At 40.3% G+C, this 19,335-nt stretch overlaps 1 protein-coding gene across 3 annotated transcripts in view; it reads right to left on the bottom strand.

Annotated features, from left to right (window-relative positions):
- Positions 1-11,620: 11,620 nt before the first annotated feature.
- Positions 11,621-19,335, bottom strand: part of PDGFD (platelet derived growth factor D) — a 147,755-nt gene continuing 140,040 nt past the window's right edge. For all 3 annotated transcript variants that reach the window (XM_005230558.3, XM_027777054.2, XM_027777053.2), the window contains one exon: positions 11,621-15,141. In XM_005230558.3, coding sequence (XP_005230615.1) covers positions 15,007-15,141 — 135 coding nt within the window. In that variant the 3' untranslated portion in view covers positions 11,621-15,006. The remainder of the gene's footprint in view (positions 15,142-19,335) is intronic.

Below are 19,335 nucleotides of genomic sequence, written 5' to 3'. Positions count from 1 at the left end.
TTAGTATTAGAACATAAGCACAGTATTTTAATTTCTTATAATGCTACAGAACTGAATAGAGAGCCTAAATCACTGATATTAACAGGATTTACCTAGATATCTACTGATATTGCATCAAATACACCATATGGGAAGAATAATGGGGCGCATATAAAAACAATACAGTGCAATACCATTAACAGCATTATCTAACTACAGCCTCTTACTTTTTTCACAGGGAGTATGAGCAGAAAAGATATTTCCTGTTACTTGGGATCTCCTAACCTGAAAACTTCCCTTCCGCTTGACATAGAACTTCTTTTGCAATCCCCAGCATTGTTCTTGAGTGGAAGAGCCCTGAGACACTCCTGAGAGCACTCAGAGGCCTTTCTGGGCTATGGAACTGTCACTTTGAACTTCAGTGGGAAAACAGGATCCTTCCCAAGGCAATGCCAGACGCTAGCTAGAAATCAAAATTTGCTTGAAATACAACTATTTTCTGCTATTTCATATTCTGTTTGTTACAGAGAATCCCAAGTCTGGGAGTTGGACACTTGCCCGATTGATCTCAATGGGGATTTGTGCAGTGAGAAAAAGATCATTTATGTAATGTTGTATACGATAAAGTTTCTTAATGAAATCACATCAATAAAACGCACCCTCCTGTGTGCAGTAAATTCCTGTAGGTTCTATGGAGGGCTCTGGCACGAGTTGTTCAGATAGTATTTCTTCTTTGGCAAGCTTTTCAGAGTCCTGCCTCAAAATCCAAAGTGGTAATGTATGCTTTTGGCAACTAATAAGGTGGTTAAGGTTTCTACCTCTTTTAAAGACTGTGGGAAACTCACAGCATATTTCTTCTGACTGCAGAGCTTTAAGAATCATTTGCTGACTGCAGCACAGCATTAGTCAAAGAAAATTTATTGAGATATTGGCACTATTTACAGAGCAGCCAGCAGGGGTGGCAGGTAACATTTAATTACATATTCAAATGCCTATGTGTTTTGCTATGAACACTCAAACAATAAAAATTATCACATCTTATTAATAACACTAATGCCCAGTCTGGCAATTGTTCCTCATGGTAGGTGGTATTGCTCGGATCACAAAGCTGTAATCAAAAGGGTATTAAGGCCAGACTGATCATTTTCTGAACACTTACTTTTTTCAACTTGCTGGATTTTTACAGTTGTTCAAAATCATCTCACTTTGTGCCATTTCACTTCCATGAATTTGAATAATTTCATGCAGTTGCAGCTCTTTTCTGAGGCATTGATTTTTTTTTTGTGTCCCTCTAATTTTCTTCCCTCCTTCCCTCCCTCCTTCCTTCTGTAAACAGTAAACAATAACCTTCAGCTTAGTTAGCTAAAACAATTGATTATTAAAATAAAAAAAAAAGTGATAAAGATTTTACTTCCAAATGCAAGAATATAAAACTGAACACACATAGCACTCTGCTGTCAGGGAACAGAGTGGTACTGTATTCCCTCAGCCAGCTTTTCCTACCAGTTCAAAGAGCTGATTGTGATTTGTTTTCTTTTTGGTTAATTTTCATCCTGATACTTCCAGAATCTAGCTCACAGCATGACTGTGGAAGTGTTAACAACAGTGGAGGTGAAGCAGAAGAAACTAATGTCCACTAGAGTGATATCAAAGATACCAGAACTTAGCATTTTGGATGGAGCACAGACTGTCTTGAGTCAAAGTGACAACATTACCAAACCTCATTACCTTCAAGAAATTAAATTATACACAAGCTTTGCTGAATTTCAGTTATAAACAAGTCTATTTGAGATTCAGAGACTGAAGCTGTAGCCTCTAGACATGCTCAGCTCTGTGAAACCAAACCAGAATGAACAGCACCCAAATTAACCTCTTTTCTATTTTATGATGAATTTTCTTCTCATCTTCCAGCTTTTGGACTCTTCTAACCCTGCAGCACTTCTCTTTTACTTTAAAGCTATATCTTAAACCCAAAATCTTTTTAACTGCAGAACCCTGATGCTTTACATATTCTGTATATTAAAAGCATGTTGCTATTTTTATCTAATTGTGGAACAGTTCTTGCAAGTGGGCTTTCTGGCTAATGTTGTTTACCATCTCAAAATTTGCACAGGTAATATTTTTAAGCTCACCTATGATACTTACGTATAATTAAAAAAAAAGTTTAAAGAAATAAACCATAGCACAAACTGTTTTTAGGGTTTAGAAATTGTCTCTGTTTACTGGATCAAAACAAAATTAATCCAGTTTCTCTACAGTTTGAAAGCAGCACTAAATTCAATGCTATCTTCTCTATCACGCTGCCAGTGCTGCTAAGAAATACAGCACTAGAAATAAGTTGCCACAGTAACTCTTTAATTCCCGCAAGGCTTCTAGCATTTGTTTCTCTGCAATCTAGAATTTCTTTAGCACAGTAAGAAGCACAGAGGAGATTTTTGAGAAGGCAAAACAATAATTTATAACATGCTACTTGACTCATTCCTCAACTAATAAGATCAGTTCTACCCTCTGTGATACCTGAATGTCATGGGGAGTCATTTATCACAGCTTTGGTCTTTCAGGCTTACTGCACCGTGGATTCCCTCAACCTAAAATATCTTCTCAAATTCAAATCACCTATCCTCTCCATGCTATCCCACTGAATTATTTTTTGGGGGGTTGTAGTGATGCATCACACACTCCAGTGGGCCCAACATTAAGTAAATAAAGATATTAGGAGTCTACAGGAATTTAGATTTTCAAAGGTGATTTTCAATATCCACTTTATCTTTTAATGTGACTGGGAATTTGTAATCAGCTAGACTAGATAGCTTCCAGATAAACAAATACATAAATAAATATATGCTTAAAATTTTCTGAAACCAGCATCAGAACTTCTATGTCACATAAAAAAAAAACAAAACAAAAACCAACAAACTTTGTGAGTGCTAGCTTTCTGTCGTTACACTGCAATACCTACAGCTTCCCTGAGTGCTCTGAAGTTTAGCCTTTTTCAGCAGTTTTTATTGGTCTTATTGGCACCCATTGCTCATGAGTGAGCATTGGCCAAGGCCAATGAGTTTTGACCGAGCAAGGTCACTGCAGGGACAGTAGGTGTGATCAGGGCTTGAAGTCCCTTGCTGTACACAGGTTGGAAATGAATCCGTTTAAAATTCAGCTGGTTTTCTTAGACAAATGATTTGGGGTAAGATCTTATCTTCAACCTCTTAGGAAAACCTCTACAGAATATAAATATTTGTGGGGAGGGTATCACAACGGTTTCTAAGTTTCATTATTTTTCCAACTAATATCACACATCAGGAAAGCTGGGAAAACTGAAACACTGATTTGTATTCATTTTTGGATACAGGTACTTAGAATGCTTTTCTAGCTCGTGATGATATCACATTGATGTATATAAATAAATACTCAGCACAAGCTAAAAACTTCGGTTTAGGTGAAGCATGGCTGTTCTGAATTGCACAGAGAGGTTTGCCCTGTCATTTAATCAAAATATCTTTCTTGTATTCAAGTTCTAATGTAAAATAATCAGCAGGACTACAACAGAAAGAATAACTGTTTCTTTGTGGACCAGAATCAGTTAACTTTTGAATCCAATGGGGTAAAAAAAATTATGGAGATGGGAGTGAAATGAAATCATGCTTCTGAACGCTGCCTGATATGGAAGGACCTGAAAAAGTGGAGCAAAACAGTTGTGCTGGATTAGAAATAACAGTTAGAAATATCAAGCTGTGAGTTGAGTGTGTACCCAAACTAAGCTTGGGAGTTGAGATTTTGCTATAGAATGATCTCTAGAAACAATTGTGATGATCCATGCTACAAATGACATGATATATGACATTGCATGCCTGAAAATAATTAATACTCTACAAGCATGATAAATCCATCTGCCGTCCATTCCGAAGGAAAGATGAGCTGGTATAGTTTTCTCTGCATCACTCCATCCATTTCAGCTAAATTCCAAACAATGTTGGGTAGGTTTCCCAGCCACTTGTATATTCTCTTGTAATAATTTTTTTACGGGAGCTTAGTCTTCCTGTTATTAGTTGGAATGTACTTTGTAACTACCCATTGCTTCAGCTTGTCCTAACAGTTTGGAATTCATAGACGGGAAGTTTACATTTTCTGCATTTTTCATTACTTTTTGTTATATTGCATCCTCCCATTCAGTCATCACTGGGAAGTGAACAGAAAGTATTGTTTGCCAATAGACAGGGGAGAGGGCTTTGCAGTGATCTATCATTTATTTTTGGTTTCACCAGATTTTAGCATGAGGCCACGGGTGATGTAATCATCGTAGTCAATATAGGTGAAAAATGCAGTCTTGGAATAGGCAGTGTGAATAAATAGCATTGTATCTCTCATTTTCTTCAATGAGGAAAATTATTTATGTGCAATGCAATAGTGTGCTTGTGCTTAAATTTACCTTACCATTTACAAAGCATTGTAGTATATCTGCATTCTGGTCTTATAAATGCTATATCCACAACATATTTAACATATATATCTGTATTTAATATCAGATTTCAGTTCAAACCTGTGTAACTATAGCATGTTAAACCACTGTGTTAGAAGGAAGAGGTGGTTAAACTTTACATAATCAAGTAGGAACAGTAAATCTAGATGACCTTTCTCCAAACCCCAGGGAGTGGTGTGTTTTGTTACTGGTGACTCCTCAGTCTAATTATTCAACTTTCCGACTACAAATATATCTACTGGCACCAGCCTTCAATCTTCAACAAAAGCAATATTTAAACTATCCCTTCTGTATTACCTTGTATGAGCTGCTCTTTCTGTGTACCACCAGTCCCTACTCCTTGTGGTACTACTTGCTAATTAGCTGTATGTATTAGGAACTGAACCTGGAATGGCTCAGCCATGGCACTTGCACTGAACTGGGCTGTTGGATGATCTTGCCAAAGGATCGCTTGTTCGTCTCTGTTATCCTTTCTTGACCTAGTTTAGATGCTTATGTGTCAGGGAAGATGCCCTGCATGGCCTTGTGTCCCTCCTGTATCTCTTGGGGGATATAAGCTGGGCCAGAGATGTGCACGTAGTCAAAGGAATCCCCTGTTTTATCAGGCATCTCAACATTGTAGGTTTCCAGGCCAAAAACACCACTTAATTTTCCAATGTTAATAACCGATAAGTAAGGCACAATTACAATATCGAACTGAAGTTAAGATTTTTGAGGCCTGAGTAACCTTCTTGCTGCTTTTAGAGGAAAGAAGGTTCATATTAGTAATTCATCCTTTGTGTGTCTTTTCCCATTCTATGAAGTGAAGGCTGATGTTGTATATATCAGATAACTGTTCTGCGTAGGTTGTGGCCCTATGAACCCAACACTAGTTATCACATGAGGTGAAAATGATAGTACTAGAAAGTTTTCAAGGAGTTACAGCTCAAGGTATTGCTCCCTGCAAGTGAAATGAGGTAAGGAGGATGTTCAGGCTTTCTTGCAGTTTACCATTTCCCTAAGATCTTCAGGCTTTGCTAGTATCTTGAGACAGTAAGACTTCTGGGTTCTCCTAACAGATGTCTGAGATCAACAGCAATGCCTAATTCAAAGACCTTGGCAGAGGTATGTGTAACATTTCCTCTTGCCTTATGCACTGAATTTCTCCATCAAAGGCACATTTCTTTGATGTCTTGTAGATTTAAATACCCCAAAGACAAAGTGTGGCTATTAGCAATCTTTCAAGACTTGTGCAGGAGAAGCAAAACTGCAGAATTCATAAAAAAGAAATTCAGCTGAAGAGTTTCAGTGAACTGTAACTAACAACCTTCATTAACCACTCAGCGCTAGTGCACTGAGCAGGCTTCTCAGAATTTCCTGTGTGAGCAATGGAAGCCTGGAGGAGGAAGACTGGAGAAAAATGAGAGGGTCTTTGCCTAGTACTTACATTAAAAGCCTTCAGTGATTTTCAAAGAAAGACAGAAAATTTAGCTGTAATGTAAGGATAATATTTCTCCTTGCCTGCTGATGAATTTTATCTCTATGGCATAGGATTTAAACTTTTTTCCTTTGCTTTTTAACTTGGAGTTAAGTAAAAGTTTATATACATGTATATGAAAAAATATATATGTATAATTTTATTTTTATATATGCACACATGACTGTATTTATACACACACATATATCAGCAAGATGCATTTGATCAGAGGATTGTTCCATTTTGGATTAAATGGAGGAGAAGCAACTGCTTGGTACTAAATGCAGGTAAAGAAATTAGCCAGAAAACTTTTAGAGACTAGAAAAAAATCCCACAACTTCGATGTGATATATTATACACTATTGTATGGCAAATTTCTCAGTTATTCAGTACTGTAACAGGTGCTCTGCACTGAGGAATGTTCATAAAGTCCTTGGCAGTTTTCAAGGACTACCCAGATAATTTGGTTTTCCTGGAGTGTTCGGTCTCCATGAGTTTTCTCCAAGCAAAAGGCCTTAGCATGGCCTTTTTAAATTCCTAGCATTTATTTATAGACATGCTGCACCCACATAATCATATAGCTTACACAGGTTTTACAGAGAGCAAATAACAATATTGTGTGTCAAGTCCTCGCTTTGATAAGCTAATGAAATGCCAGGATGCTGCTTTGGTCAAACCAGTTGCAGAATGTCTACTTGTATGTCACTGAGGGCCAGTGTCACTGGATATCAGACACTGTAATTTAGAGTGTCATAATGCAGTGGAAAAACCAGGAGGTGTCAATGAGTGTTACAATTCACTTAGCAGATGCCTCGCAAACATAATAGGTGGGTTACCAATTTGCCAACTTTTAGCCACTGTTGATTATTCAGTAGGGTCCCACATAAATATACAACATTGTATTTTGGAGTCTGACAACAAATTGTTGTCTTTAAACACATGCCAGGAACAAGAGAATTCCCTCAGCACATATACAAATAATTATAAACATTTTATTCTTTTTTTAAATGCAAACATTTGCATGTCCATCTGCGCTCTGCTTTATGCAAGGAGTACTCTTTGGTCTCTGTTTTTCAGTAAGCACTGTTATGGAGGGCAAAGAACAGCAGTTAAGTATTTGATGAACGTTGCACAGCTTGTTAAAATGCTTGTCAGACAAAAGAACTTACAAACTCAGATAAAAAGCACTTGATGCTGGCCAGAGCTCAGTGCAATCAGCTAGTGATACTAAAATGCAAGGACTACTTTTCATTTGCTTCTTGAATTACCTTTATGTAAAAGGACTTTTTAAGGGATATTTCCATTTTGATGATTAAAATTTCTGACTTAGCCTGCATTGTTCAATCCTGAAGATTTCAGGTATGCAGTAGCTGCATTTCTCAGTAAAACTAATTTGCTTACCTTTCTTGTGAGGATCTTAATTTGGACCCAAGTGTCTTCATTTTAATTGAAAAAAACAATTAGTCTTCTTCATGGAAGCCTACATGGGTTATCTTCATATAATAATCAGTTGTGTAATTGGTGTTCAGATACAATTTAACTGGGAAAACTGCAGCATTTTGCCTATGAGGGGTTATTTGAATACTGAACCTGCAGCTTCCTATAAAGCAATCGATTCCTTGAGGGCACACAAATCCTTGCCTGACCTTTTGGAATAAATTAGCAATGGAATCCAAGGGTTGGTATTTTGATATAAAGGTTGCAATGAATGCCATCTGTCAGGTATCAGAACAGTTTAATGAAGGCCTCTTTTACATCAGGTGCTCTCTGAGTTCAGGAGGATGCTCTGGGGGCTGTACTGCAGCCCAGTCTGTATATGCCAGTAAAACTGGACAATTTTCCTTCCTGTGACTTAATGAGAAAATCTATCTGGAAGCTGCAAAATACTGCAGTCTCCAATCTTTTCACCATGTATGAAAGATTTCCCTCTGATGGCTTGCCAAATGGTATTAGAAGCAGCTGCATCTGGTGGCCTGATGGAGGTGCAGCTGCGGCAGCTCCATGTGCCCACATCCAGCCAGCAGCAGGGCCAAGCATGTGTTCCATAGAAGACACTCATGTGCAGGTGGGACACACACGCATGTGCAGGTGGGTTTCAGAGGACCCCCAGATCCCACAGTCTCTCAGGCAGTTAGTCTGGAGCCTCTGGTTCCTCCAGTCTCTCCAGTCTCTGGCACCATGGACACACGGGTCTCCAGGCCCTGGTCCCCCCCTCACATAACCCTGCACACAGGACAGAGCCCCTCACCCAGGAAAATGGCTACAAATGGGGTTTAGTGAGAGGCCAGGACAGACTGCGCTGGTCACACCCAGGGCATGGCCAGGCAGGTGCACTGACCAGCCCCCGCTTGCACATCACCGACCCTTTTTGCCCCTTTCTCCTGTTGTGTTCCATCTCTCCCCTCCCCAAAACACCTTCATCCTCCCTTTCCACATCCTCCCTGGAACATCCCATGATAAGTCCTGTGCAATCTTGAAACACCCTTCCCCTGCCCTCCCACAGTGGTCCCCATACTGCTGGCAGTGACCACCTGTCAGTCTGTGGGGTGATGGGGACCCTCCCCTGCTGGCTCATGATGGCTGTCCTCTGGCCCATGGGCTTAGGCTCCCCAGGGCAGCCCAGGGTTGAGTGGGCTGGGGGCTCCGCTGGTCTGATGAGGTGACTGGGGGTCCCTCCTGTGCCGGTGTTCCCCTCTGCTCCTTCTTGTTGGAGCACGATTTTAGTCATGTAAACCAACAATTTGTGTCTGTGTTATCAATGAACAAGACATTTACTATGCTTTGGGGGGGGAAATCCTCTTGTAGGGACATTAGGTCCTTCTCCCCACACCACCTAAGATACATGGCTCTGTATGGTCCTTTAAGTATCATACCTCTGATACTGTTGGGTAAGCGTGGGGCTAGGAGCTCAAAATCCTGCCTGCCTTGGCAGGCAGAAGGGCATGGTCACCAAGGACTGGAGAGTCTTCCTTGAGCCACAGCACTCAGTGGATGTCTAAGACTTTGTAAGGCTTTTCTCTGTCTCTTTTTTCCACACAGATTGTCAAAACAAACTAATGCCTCCCCCTTGGTCTACACAAAGTCTAGTAATGCGATGGAGTCTCAGCACTTGGAGAAATTAAAAATCTGGAAATTAAAAAACTGGACCTGGCTGAGCAACCTGCTATAGGTGACCCTGATTTGAGTGGAGGGCTGGACAAGACCATCTCCAGAGGTCCCTTCTCACCTCAGCCAGTCTGTGACTCTTCAATGCATGATAGTTTGTAGTTGTTTGGGTTTTTTTGGGGGGGTGGGGCGGGAATCCTCTTTGTGTGCTAGGTGTAAGTGGAAATACCGTATTACCAAACCAAAAGGATTTGTTTATTCTTTGCTTGGTAACAGGCTATGGTTATGGCAGTGGGTAGAAAGATCCGAAAGAATTTTATTGATACAAAATGTGGTTGTCTGGACCACCTTCACCTTGGAGAGGGTAAACAGATTTCAGAGCGCGATTATCTCAGTGCACCTGCTACTTGAGATGATACTCTCCAAACTCAAACACAGAACAAAAAGGGTAAGATGTCTGCTCTTATTACTTATCTAATAAAATGCAATTAATAAAGGTTAAGGGTTTTTTCTTATGTCATCACCCTTTATATCAAAATATTTGAAAGGTATGCAGTTCTTTTTATCCTGTTCTCTTCATACTAGTTCTGAAACTGATATTCTTCCAACTGAAGCAAAATCCTTTGTCAGCTTGAAATTGGAGCATCTAATACAGTAACTGTTATTACATAACTAGTTCCATTTTTATTAAGGCATGTCTGTGCTACAGCAACTTTCTTTTCTAAAACAATTCAGTTTTGAAATATCATTTTCTCTACCGATAAAAGAATTTCAGTCCAAATCTTAAGTCAAATCAGTTTTAGAAGATAGTCTAAAACCTAGAATACTTCCTTCCTACTATTCATGGCAGAATATTTGCTAGTTTGGAAATCCCATTTCTTGAAGAAGTCTTTGAAAAGAAATGAAAAATTGAATTTGCACTTTAAACACAAGGCAGTTTTTCAAGGCCTATCAATGAATGGCCAAATAAATTATGAATGTTATGTATTTCAGCATATTTGACCAAGACTACCAATAAACAAAGTTAAAGTTCCTTGAATGAGGAACCAGAATACTAATTGCTGCATTTTCATTAGCTGCTGCATTGGAGTCCCTAGGAGAATAAGTAAAAATTGGACATCTGTTGAATTTGCATTACAGCAGTGTGACTGGGCAATGCACTCCAGAGAAGACAAAGGGAAATTTAAAATGAATTTGCAAGGAAGTATTTTTAGAGTTGTTGCAGATCTTAAAATCAGCTAGAAAAAGGTTCTGCGATCTTCAAAAATGGGAAGAAGAATGTTTAAAAATACATTATTTATAGAAAAAGGTGAGTTCCTGAACGACCTCAGGAGTCATATACTTTTTCAGCTGAAGAGACACAGAGCTACTTTTCATGTTACAGATTTAAAAAAGCTTTCAGTCATGTTAGCACAAAGACAAACTGATAATGTTAGCTAGCCAGCTGTTATATAGGTACATAGCAGTGCCAGATGGGAGGGGCTTTATGCTATCCTTGAACACTTAACAATTGCTAAGCTGCTCTCTACAGTGTATTCAATGCGTTTCCGAAAGGCAAAAGATGTCTCCTCCACCCATTAAATACGTCCTTGCTCACTGTAAAGAAGAGAACTGCTTCCTTTGTTAGGAGGTGTCTCTTCTGCCTCTGTATTTTTTTAGGGGAAAAAAAAAAAGAAAAAGAAAAAAGAAATATGAATTCTTTCTCTGAGTTACAAGGACCAAACCCAAGGGGACAAATATGCTCATTTGAACAGCCGACTGTTAGGTCGGTGGCATTACCGTACAGAACAAGGTGCTCATGCATGAGGACAGGCTGCAAAGCTGGGTCCCTGGACTGCACACTATCTATTTTTCCCTTATCAGACAGGGATGTCTAGTGAGTGAAGAATTAATTTGGCATAAATTTCATGTCCTTATTCAGTCCAAGATCCAGTGAAGGCCTAAGGCAGCTTTAGCTTAACACAAAAACCTTAAATTGAAAGTTAGTTATCACAGCTATGAAACTTATGTTCCAGATGGAACACAGTAAAATTTGCTTCTGCCAAAGCTGGGGGAAATGCCTGAACTCACAAAGGTAGATTAAATTTCCCCATCCTGAGAGGTGCTTTAGGTTCCTCCAGCTGCCCTGTGCACAGTAATAGGATGCTTAACTCTGCCCTGGTTCAGGTGAGATGCAGAGCTTCAGCAGGAGCTTGCCTTACCAGTAAGGAGCAGCTTCAGTGAGGACGTCTCTGCTGGAGTCAAGCCAAGACCGTGGGGGCTGAGACCAGCCCAAAGTCTGGGGGAGTGCCCTAATCTGGCTACCAGAAATGCTGGGCTGCTGCCACACTGCTGCTACTTCACAAGGAAGCCGTCAGCTCTTCCAGGTCGGGGGTTCAAACCGAATATCCCAAAACTGCACTTTGGTACTTCCCTGATGCTCGTGGGAATGACTGCTGAAACTCACAAGGACACCTAGCATGGATGGTGCCGGGCTATGGAAGTGTCTTCCAGCAAATCACAGGTTTTAGTTCATCTGAATTCTGAATAATCACTCAGAGTATCTTCTTTCAAAAGCAGTATTTATTTTTTCATGAAGATAAGACACATTACATACTGCATAAAGTAAACAATACTGCTAGGAAAGCTGCATTTAACTGAAATAACAAAAACAAATATATATATATATATATATATATATATATATATTGCACTTGAGAAAGTAGGCTCTATCCCAGAAGAATACAGTAAATAAAAAGTTAGAGAGTGGTTTGAAATTAGGAATCTTTCTGAATTTCCTTTGAAAATATATTTATTTTGAGGGGTTCCAATTCCACCAATAACAATGAACCAGATTAGTTCTTTTAACAGCTTTGCTTTTTAAGTTAAAACAGTATGTAAACAACATAACAATTATTACATAGACAAAAGAAAAAATAAAGGTATGGGAAAACATCTCTGCAACTTCTGCTAATAAATGAAAAGTTTTGCTTGTATTTGTTTTCACCAAGGTCATTGTGGGTTGGGGCTCAAGGTTTTGGGGGAGTTCTTCTTGGTTCACATGTACATTGTCATCCCCACACCACAAATAAAGCCCATCCTTGACTATCCTGCACTGGTCAGCAGCATGCTGTCCGTATGGCAGACAGCAGCATGAAGCTGTGAATGGTTCCATTCATTACTAGGTGTCCCAGGAGTAATACTTTAAATTTTCTGATAAGTTTAGCCTATATTTACAAAAGTAAACCCAATATTAAGCAAGAGGATAATCCCTATTATACCAATGTCTTTTTACTTTACAGCTGATTTTTTCTGCTGGACCCTGACATCCACTGCTGCCTGTATCTAATTCAGTTAGCTAAAGCTAAAGTTCAGTCTTTAAAATGAGTATTCGTACCACCTACCTTTATGTATCTCGCTTAGATGTCCAAATTAATTTCTGATCTTTCTACACAGTCAGAAGAAAGAAAAGCTCCCACACTGGGTGATTTCAACCTGGGGGCTAAGGTACACTTTGGAAGAGCCTCTTTCTCTCAATTGCCTGCAGCAATAACTCAGGCTCCCTGAAAAGGCTGGATCCCCCAAATTAGGAGGCGTAAATACCCCTCCCAACACATGGCTGTTGGGATGGAGAGTAGGCAAGCAGGCAGAGGTGCGTGGGAGACGACAGGTGCTGTGGGTGCCTGGTGCATATTTTCACTTTAGGGGTGGGAATTAAAAGGACCACTCAAAGCACAAAGCCGTATGAAACTGGTGTTTCCTACAACCAATGCTAACTATGAGGCCAAAGGGCTTAGGCATGATTCAGATATAATTCAGTTAGGAGTATACATTCAAGTGCACTGTCTCAAAACTAATCAGTACTGCCAAGGTTTCACATGCAAATTTCTTCCAAAATTAGCTAAAAATTATAGAAGGGCTGGGTCAATCTTGTTATTAAGACAGAGAAAGAATGAAATCTTCTTTAAACAGTCCTGAACTACAAAATTAAACCGGCAATCTTTGGTTCCAGTGCTGTTCTTTTAATGTGAATCGCTTTGAAAAATGATGAATCACTTCCCAGGTCAGCATTCAGGAGCTTTTTTAAACAGACATCTGGGAGCCAGAGAGGAAAAATTAATATAAATAATAAAACCCCCACACTTCTTGAATCTTAAAGGTTATAATACAGGAAAGAAAGTAACACAACATTTCTAAAGGAAGTTTCAGTAAAGTTTTGCTAAAATTACAAAGGAGCACTTATAAAATACTTGAGCTGATAAAAAGGGTAAGTCAGAACATTAGGGCGCTTTTGTAACAAAATCATAGATTGCTAAAGCATACTGGCTTGAAGTGTCTCAATTTTATATTGTAGCACATGCCTGTTTCCACTAATTGTAACACTGCTGTCAAACTACTTCACTCTTCCAGAGACAGAAATAACAAGAGGCAACATAAGATGATGAAGCCTATCCCTGCTATTAAATATAAAACCTCAGCCATTAAATGTGCTGCCCCATTCCCTCTGTTACATTCATGATCAAAAATCCAATTCTTTGCCAGATTTAAATCTGCCTGTATTTTACGCTTTTGGAGCAGCATTTAAAAACCTTTAAAGCTAGTTTGGAGGTTTTTTTTTTTCCCTTTTCCAGATAGAGCACTTTCATAATATTTTAAAAGGCATATGAAGCTATGCTGTAGCTTTTAAAGTGCTTATTTTATTATGAGGTGTTGTTTAATAATATTCTTCTGGAAGTTAATAAATGATGCACATTTTCCATGACAAACAGACATTGCTTAATGAGTTAATATGCCTCAGCAAAATGCAATGAAAAAGAAATTCACTGTCAACAGTTTAACCATCGCAATACACAGAGCTGAAATGAGACAACTAACCTCAGATAACTAAGATTAATGCATACATGACAAAGTTATAATAATCCATATTTAAAACAAACAAACAAACAAACCCCAAACCAAACAACGATAATTAAATCTCAAGCACAGTTTTGTTTCCCAGTAACAAAACTGCAAAACAAATCAATATTTTCAACAAACAAGTGCCCTATCTCCATTGCCTGTGTGGGGAAACATGGAATTCCTCGAACTGCAGCAAGAAGGATACAGGGGAGGGTTGTTTCTCCCTTTTAGTGTAGAGGGGGCTCCTCCCAGGCAATTGTGGGCAGCTCTGGGTAAGGGGCCAAGTATCCAGTCCAGGTAGGTAGAGACCAGAATCAGCTCCAGCCCACAGGAATTTACGAGGGGACCTGGCAGGAGCCCCTCTTGCAGAAACGCCTGGGTGATGGCTCCTGTGGAGTCACCATGGCAAAAGTACCAGCCTCAGCACTCCACTACTGCCAGCAGTGTTCCGGCTTAGGCAAAGCATCTATTAATTTCAGCACATGATTTGTTCCAGTACAAACAGTGAGATTTGGATTTACTGATGTCTTATTTCATGTTGCGATGGATTTTCCTCATCATATCTCACTCTGTTGGGCCAGAATGCTGGAAAGTTCCCTCTCAAAGCGGGGCAAACCATTTTACACTCATATGAGCTCAAATTCTCTCTTCATTTATACCCATAAACCCTTACTGACCATCAGGAGAGCTAAGCAGGTAGAAATGGCAGCAGAATTTGAGAGTTGAGACTGGTGAGTAAGAAACAGAAACACAACACTATTTCACTGCCAGCTACCGCAACTGGTGTTTAATTTCAGTGGCATTGTGTGTCTAAGGACTGTAAGTGAGCTTTGAAAATCGCAGCCCTCAGAATCTAGCTACAGATAACCATAATCCTATATTCTTGGATGCTGATATATAAATCTATGATATACTTGTTTAGCTGCCATGGCACTAATCAGCATAGCTATGTTGAAACACAGCAATCATTTTTGCTAATTGCAAAGGCAGGCTAGTAGCAAAGTTCAAATGATTAGCGAGTAAAGGTCCTCAGAGCAATCCTGCTTAAAAGTAGAAGTCCAGTAAGCTGCAATTAGTGTGTCTTGTTTTTTTTCATTTTTAAATCTATTTTTTATCGGGGTGGTCTTGAACTGCAGATACAATCACAACGCTCATGGTGATCCAGCTGTATATCTACTAAAGCCATGTTGTTCCTGGTTCTGCCTTTTCTTCTGGGATGCCCAGCCTCGGGGACAAATTTCAGCACCTGGGAGGATCAAGAGAAACGTTTCTGATTAGAAAACACTGTTTGAGTTTTGAGGATGAGAGTGTTGGGGCCCTGAAGGCACAAACCAGCTCTTAATGGCCCTGACCAGCATTAATTTGGACACATTTTTGGTTTACTTCCAGCTTTTTCTTACCACTCTGTGACATCCTGCTGTACTGTTTATCCTGGAGCTTTGACAGATTGGATTATTTCCTACATCAGGTATCTTTATATCGTGCAGTTCCCTAACCATGTCCAGAGTTGCTCCTTCGCATATGAATTATCAAGCATGTTTCCTTTGGCTCGTCTTTGCAGTCTCATACATATCTGAATTGCTCTGCGCCTTCTCTCATCTGTATAGTATTTCTGCTCTAAAGAACAAGGAACATTTTTTTATGCAATTTGAAATTTCTGAAGCACATATCATTAGCATTGGTCCAAAAATGAAATGCCTGTGGGAAGCTGAAGATGAATGAAGCTTGTGCAAAATATGTGCCAGATTGCATCGAATTGCTCTGTAATCTGACTTTTGTTGGCTTATCTTAAAAATTTCTGCCTCAATTTAAATAATTTCTTAAGAATTTGCTGTGAATAATGTGAAACAACCAACCGACCAAAATACTTCCTAGGGAAGTACACATCATGTAAGAGCATTCTAAAAAACATTTATCTAGGCAAGATAGCCCTGATAACTTAAAAAAGAGGGTTGTAGGTTATAAAGAAGATGGAAAAGAGACAACGAACACAAGCTGCAACTAAATAAATCCTGTATGGTTATATAGAAGAGAATACTGAGAGTGTTTAAATGCTGGAGCAGGTTGCCCAGACAGGTTTCAAAAGCCTTGAAGACAGGGCAAAGCTCTAAGCAACCTCATCTAACTTCAAAATTCCTCCTGCTTTGAATGGGAAATTGGGCTAGATGCCCCCCAGAGCTGCCTTCCAACCCGTATTCTTATATGAATCTCATTCCCTGAAAAAGGTCTTGTGGATATGTGGAAAACAGCTATAATGTTGCATCGTATCTAATCTGCGATAGTGTAAATATGTAAATCATGGACTGGAAAAAGCTGAGGAGCCTGGTGGTTTGCAGGGGCATGCTTTGCCAGCCCAGTGGTGTAGACTGAGTTGCTGTGTAAGAGCTCATAACCCCACTCCACATAGTGGTGCAGGTTAAGGGGAGGATCTCCTCTTTTCTTTCATTAATTTGCTGTTGATGGGCCTGCAGTAGTTTAACAAAAGAGCTATTACTTTCCAGCTTCTGCCCTGAAGCTCAAATACTAGTTTGGGTTAGGTTCAACAAATGAGTTAAGACTAAGAACACTTTAATTCTTCTACAGCATTTTTCTTCCCAAATCTCACAGCACATTGCACAGGAAGATATGCCTCATTGTCAGACTTGTATAGATGGAGAATCTGAAACTGATTTGCTCAAGGCTTTGCAGCACATTAGTAGAAAAAATGCCAGTGGCTTTATATGGTCCTTTCCCTTTTGAAATCACTTATTGACTGATGGGGAGCAGGACACGGAGAAAGCAAGGCTGCGGCTCCACAGCTGGTGGCAGACAGGTGGGGTGGCTCTGCTCTGTGTGGTCTCAAGCACTTGAGTCCAGAAAACAGGTACTGCTAAGGTACTAGAGCTAACATATTCCACCTCTTGGCCAGTTGTTGGGACTCACTCTAGCTTGCCAAGTAACTGCTAATCAGCTAGATTTGTCTTGCTTGTTCAAAAGATGGAGAGAAATCTGTCCTGTCTAAGACCAGCCAAAACCACTCAAGTGGGATGTAAACATCTTCAGCCTCTCAACCACAGAAACACCCACACTTCTGCCCTGAATAGCAGGCTCCCTAACTAAAAGATCATACTGTTGTTCAATTAATAATCCTCTTTTTTTTTTTTTTACAAAGTACTTCCTGTACTTCCATGTTGTAACACCATACAAGAATTGAGATGGTCTCAGGAAGGAGAGGGAATAAGGGGCTGCATACCAGATCAACAAAATATTAGCAATTTTAACAGAATTAGAAAGTCCCCAAAAGTGTGAATGACTCACCAAAGGTTAACCATGGATGCTGTACAAGGCAGGTGGGGAAGGGCAGGCAGCTGAGCAGCCTTCAGGATGAGACCATATATTCTCTCCCATTAATGCCTGGACATTATGAAGGCCATGGGATGTAACAAAAGTGATAAACACTGAACACAGTCTCTTATTTTGTCCTCCCTTTTGTGTTAAAATTTGTTTAACCTATGTAATACTGAGAGGAAGGACTGTGCCTAAGAAAGGTACAGACATGCTGCTTTAATGTGTTGGGAAGATATAATTACTTTTCCCTGTCAGAAATGCAGAGACATGCAATTTATTTTTTTTTTAAAGCAAGAAAATGATAATGGATTTCAATTGATTTCAAACATTGACCGCCTCAATATTGATGAACCCTAGGACAATTCATTGTACTACACTGTCATCCAAAACACAGAGGAACTGAACCCAGTCAGGTTGCTGCAGTTATTATAGAGCTGAAAATAGACCACATCTTCAAAGAAAACATACTTTTAAAATCAAGTACAGCTGCTGACACTTGAAGCCATAACAAAATTCTTTATTTAATGAAGCCTTTCATCAAAATATAACAAATTCAGATGATTGGCACTTTGCAAGATCATGGGTAGGTACCTTTGCTTTCTTCATTAGAAAGCAAATGAAGGTATGCAATGGGATGACAGCAAAGATGTGGGCTGGATATAAGCTGGTAGACCTCCCAAGAGCTTGGGGATTTTCCGTGTGTTTTACACTAAGAAACATGAGCACAGTATATGGCTTTGCTGATAAGACTAGAAAAATGAATTGGCAGACACTTCCCCAGACAGGACAGGAAAGAAAGCAGTGTTTGAACACAGCTGAAATTATAGAATCATAGAATCGGTTGGAAAAGACCTTTAAGATCACCGAGTCTAACTCTCAACCCAGCACCGACAAGCCCACCAATAAACCCTGTCTCTATACACCACATCTACACATCTTTTAAATACCTCCAGGGACGGTGACTCCACCACCTCCCTGGGCAGCCTGTTCCAGTGCTTGACAACCCTTTTGGTGAAGAAATTTTTCCTAATATCCAGTCTAAACCCCTGGTGCAACTTGAGTCCATTTCCTCTTGTCCTATTGCTTGTTATCTGAGAAAAGGGCCTGACCCCCACCTGCCTACAACCTCTTTTCAGGTAGTTGTAGAGAGCAATAAGGCCCCCCTGAGCCGCCTCCTCTCCAGGCTAAACAACCCCAGTTCCCTCAAGCTGCTCCTCACAGGACTTGTGCCCCAGCCCCTTCCCCAGCCCCGCTGCCCTTCCCTGGACACGCTCCAGCCCCTCGACGTCCCTCCTGCAGCGAGGGGCCCGACACTGAACCCAGGGTTCGAGGTGAGGCCTCACCAGTGCCCGGTACAGGGGGCGGTCACTGCCCTGGCCCTGCTGGCCACACTGTTTCTGACACCAGCCAGGACGCTGCTGGCCCCCTGGCCACCTGGGCACACTGGGGGCTCATGCCCAGCCGGCTGTCAGCCAGCACCCCCAGGCCCTTTCCCACCGGGCAGTTCCCAGCCCCCTGCCCCAGCCTGTAGCGCTGCCTGGGGCTGGTGTGACCCACGGGCAGGGCCCGGCACTGAGCCTGGTTGAACCTCATATACCTGGCCTCAGCCCATCGGCCCAGCCTGCCCAGATCCCTCTGCAGGGCTGCTTTAATAGCCTATCACGGAACTGATATTTAAAGCTTTCTATATTCATCTAATATTTTTAGTTTCAGCTAAATACAAGGGAATTGAAAAGAATGAGGAAGTAAGGCCATTTCTGGTGATCAAGTAGTTGAAAGAAAACCCTTTATTCTCAAAATAGCTGCTCTTTATTCATTTACATGATCTGGTCCTTAAAGGTGAGAAAGTACTGAACTAACAAAAAGCGTTCGAAAAATTATGTTCAGGACACTTTACTGCTTTTTTTTTGATGGGATCAGTAGCTGTAAGAAAATATGGATGAGTCAGGTCTGAAATACTCAATAGGTTTGTTTTGTGTGGGCAAAAAAGAATAACCTTGCCATTTCAAATTAAAGAACCAATGTCTGTCATTACTAATAAAAATGTGGGCCTTATCTGTTCAGATCATTGGCTCACAAAGAGTATATAACTACATCCATATCTCCTTCATCA

Source organism: Falco peregrinus, chromosome 4 (genome assembly GCF_023634155.1).
Source record: "Falco peregrinus isolate bFalPer1 chromosome 4, bFalPer1.pri, whole genome shotgun sequence".
NCBI lineage: Eukaryota > Metazoa > Chordata > Aves > Falconiformes > Falconidae > Falco > Falco peregrinus.
Note: the sequence above shows the minus strand (reverse complement) of the source record. Positions and strands in the feature narration are given on the sequence as shown.